General features: G+C 39.6%; 1 protein-coding gene across 1 annotated transcript in view; it reads right to left on the bottom strand.

The window, feature by feature from the left end:
* The window catches only part of LOC106875649 (ankyrin repeat and sterile alpha motif domain-containing protein 1B), a 53,946-nt gene that overhangs the window by 48,023 nt on the left and 2,557 nt on the right, over window positions 1-3,366 (bottom strand). The window contains exon 4 of the mRNA XM_014923889.2: window positions 571-699. Coding sequence (XP_014779375.1) covers window positions 571-699 — 129 coding nt within the window. The remainder of the gene's footprint in view (window positions 1-570; window positions 700-3,366) is intronic.

Here is a 3,366-nt window from a genome sequence, read left to right as displayed (position 1 = left end):
CTTCCACCAAACCTTAGTCACAATTTATGTTCCTAACACTAGCTTAATGATAACGAAGTTATTTTACTAAATTCTTTGTTATATTTAGAATTAATTGAAAGAAACACAGAGCATCTCAACAGAAATATGGTAACAAAATGGCTAGAATATATAATAGAGAAACAATTCTTGACCCCCTGGCTGAAACCACCTCTGGCTCTGGAGTACAAATGTCTTGTTTCCATAAGTTCTGAATTAAAATCTTCCACCAAACCTTAGTCACAATTTATGTTCCTAACACTAGCTTAACGATAACAAAGTTATTTTACTAAATTCTTTAAAATTAATTGAAAGAAACACAGAACATCTCAACAGAAATAAGGTGACAAAAGGGTTAAGAAAGCCTTTCATAGCGTTTTCAGTGTAGGGACACAAACCAGAAAACAGAACTCATAACACGAGTGTACATAAACCCTTGTCAGGAATCAACCAACAAACACACCTGATCGACCAGAAACCAACACGTTTAACCAACTGACCAATCAGAAACCATCATGCGTAACAGATCGACCAATGAGAAAAGCAAAGTACCTGAGCAATATAATTACAGCACCCTTTGATAAGCACCTCTGGTTTATGACACCACTGCTTCACAGGACTGGTTGATTGTGCTAAATGGGGAGGTCGTATATGGACCGACTCGTCTTGTATGTGTTTGCCCTGCCAGAAGAAAGGTTGGTAACAATCAATACATAATAATCAATATCATAAACAACTCATTAGTACAGTTTCTATATTTAAGAGATGAGGAATTATGTACATTATTTAAACGAGCATACAGCGTTAATGGCTAAGAGCACGGGCTACTAAGCCCCAGATTCTGAGTTCAATTCCAAGCAGTGACCTGAATAATAATAATAATAATAATAATAATAACATCGAAAAATACCTTAGGGATGAGAACCCAGGTTAACAGCACAAACACTAACCACATACTCTACAACACTAACCACAGATACTACAACGTAAACACTCACTACACATACTATAACACAAACGCTACCACATCAACAGAAACAGTAACCACATACACTACAACACAAACACTCACCGCATGCCGAAAGACCACACAACGACACTAACAGAAAAGACATAACGAGCACCACAACTACAACATAAACCTCATTTTGAAAACACTGTAACACTAACATTACTACAGCCCAAACTACAACACCGACCACATATAGAAGACCACAATACCACAACCAATATAACAAAAAAAGTGGTGATGTCAACATGAAGAACATTGCAATACAAGGGTTACGGATTAAACTGGACTACAACACAAACCACAACGCAAACCGCACCAACAACATGCATTGCAACACAGAAGAAAAAAGGCTGACGAAATAATACTGCAACACAACAAGGCACATAGAGGATCACCACTTCTGTACTGCCACACAACGCAAATAACATAATTCTGTTGGAGTTAAGACAAACAACACAGTGAAAATAACAGCGGGAAGAGAAAACTACTCAAGCATTACAACGACAACAATACAAATGCAGACACCACACAACACAATAGGAACTGTACAACACATTATTATTATTATTATTATTATTATTATTATTATTATTATGAGTCCAGAGGGATTAAACCTGGGCAAACACCTCACAACGCAACTCAAAACTAGCTCACAACACAACAGTCTCCTGTATTACCGTAAAACACAACAGACAACTATGATTGTCACACTACAGAAGCTGTACAACAGATTTAAAGGAATTAACTCTGACAAGAGACGCATGGCAAGAAGAGTACTGCAGGTACTACAACACGAACACTATACACAGATACTACAGCATAAACACTAAACATAGATACTACAACACAAGGTTTAAATGCAGGCGCTACAGCACAGACACTACCCACATGGCAAATGATCATGATGCCACATGAACCACACAACAAAGCTAGCTGAAATGACATCAAGAATATCACAACAGAGCACATAGAAGTGACTATAACACAAACAGTACAACTACAACACAAACAGCATGCTACGAACACTGTAACACTAACTCTACTACAGCCAAAACTACAACACAAACGTCATGCTAAAAGCATTGTAACATAAATTCTACCACAGTCTAAACTACAACACAGCCACATACAAAAGACCACAACACTGCAGCCACACAGAAAAGACTGCCACCGCTACTATACTACAGCACAAACAACACAACTAGTGGAATACATCGACCGCAACACATTGAAGAGACAGCAATACAAACTGTCCCTATGACCAGAGCACAACGAAACCCTATAAGTTTCACATAGCACAAACATCACAACAGGTTAAAAGGAGTTAACAAACAGCAGGCAGCACAACAACACAGTTGAATACATCAACTGCAACACGTCAAAGGGACAGAAATACAAATTGGCCCCATGAATATGGCACAACAAAAGCCTATAAGTTTCACACAGCACAAACATGACAACAGGTTAAGAGGAGTTAACAAAAGGCAAGCAGGACAATGACGCGGCACAACAACAGGTGAACAGACCTCTCTTCGGATCTCGTCAGCGTCGCGACCGTTAAACTGTGACGACAAACATGGGACCGGCCCTATGGTCGCACAGACTGATGAGGGCTTCCGCAGGTCCTCTGGTTGGATGGTCGACGAACACAAGTTGCTGTAGTCTTTGAAGAGGTTTAGATCGTGGAAATAAGGTTTAGATTCTTCAAGGTTGCTCACAAATGGACTGGAGTGGCGTTTCTGAAAGACGGTGTAGGATGGCGGGAAAGGTGAGAGCAGGGTGGAGGGAAGGCATGCTGGTAGACATACGGACGGCCGGAAAAACAGAAGGATGGACAGAGACATGCAGACAGACAGGTGTGTGGGAGAGAGAAAAAGTGAGAGGGAGAGAGACGAAAAGAGAGACGGACAGACAGACAGATGGGTGTTTGTGAGGGAGAGACGAACAGACAGAAAGACACAAAGATGGAGAAACAGACAGACAGGTGGGTGAGAGAGAGACAGACGGACAGACACAGACGACAGGTATGTCAGAGAAAGGGAGAAAGATAGACAGGCATATGGACACACAGACAGATGGGTGTGTGTGTGTGTGTGTGAGAGAGAGAGAGGGGCAAAAACAGAGAGACATAAAAACGGGTGTTTGAGAGAGAAAGTGAGACAAACAGACAGACAAACAGATAGATAGATAGATAGATGGACTTTGTATAGTTATATAGGTTAGACAAATATGTAGATAGACAGACCAATACATTTAAGGACACACATATATATATATACATATATAAATATATATATATATATATATATATATATATATATATATATATATATATA

Source organism: Octopus bimaculoides, unplaced genomic scaffold, assembly GCF_001194135.2.
Source record: "Octopus bimaculoides isolate UCB-OBI-ISO-001 unplaced genomic scaffold, ASM119413v2 Scaffold_51101, whole genome shotgun sequence".
Classification (NCBI taxonomy): domain Eukaryota; kingdom Metazoa; phylum Mollusca; class Cephalopoda; order Octopoda; family Octopodidae; genus Octopus; species Octopus bimaculoides.
The sequence above is the reverse complement of the archived record's forward strand: the minus strand, read 5'-3'. Positions and strand labels throughout refer to the sequence as shown.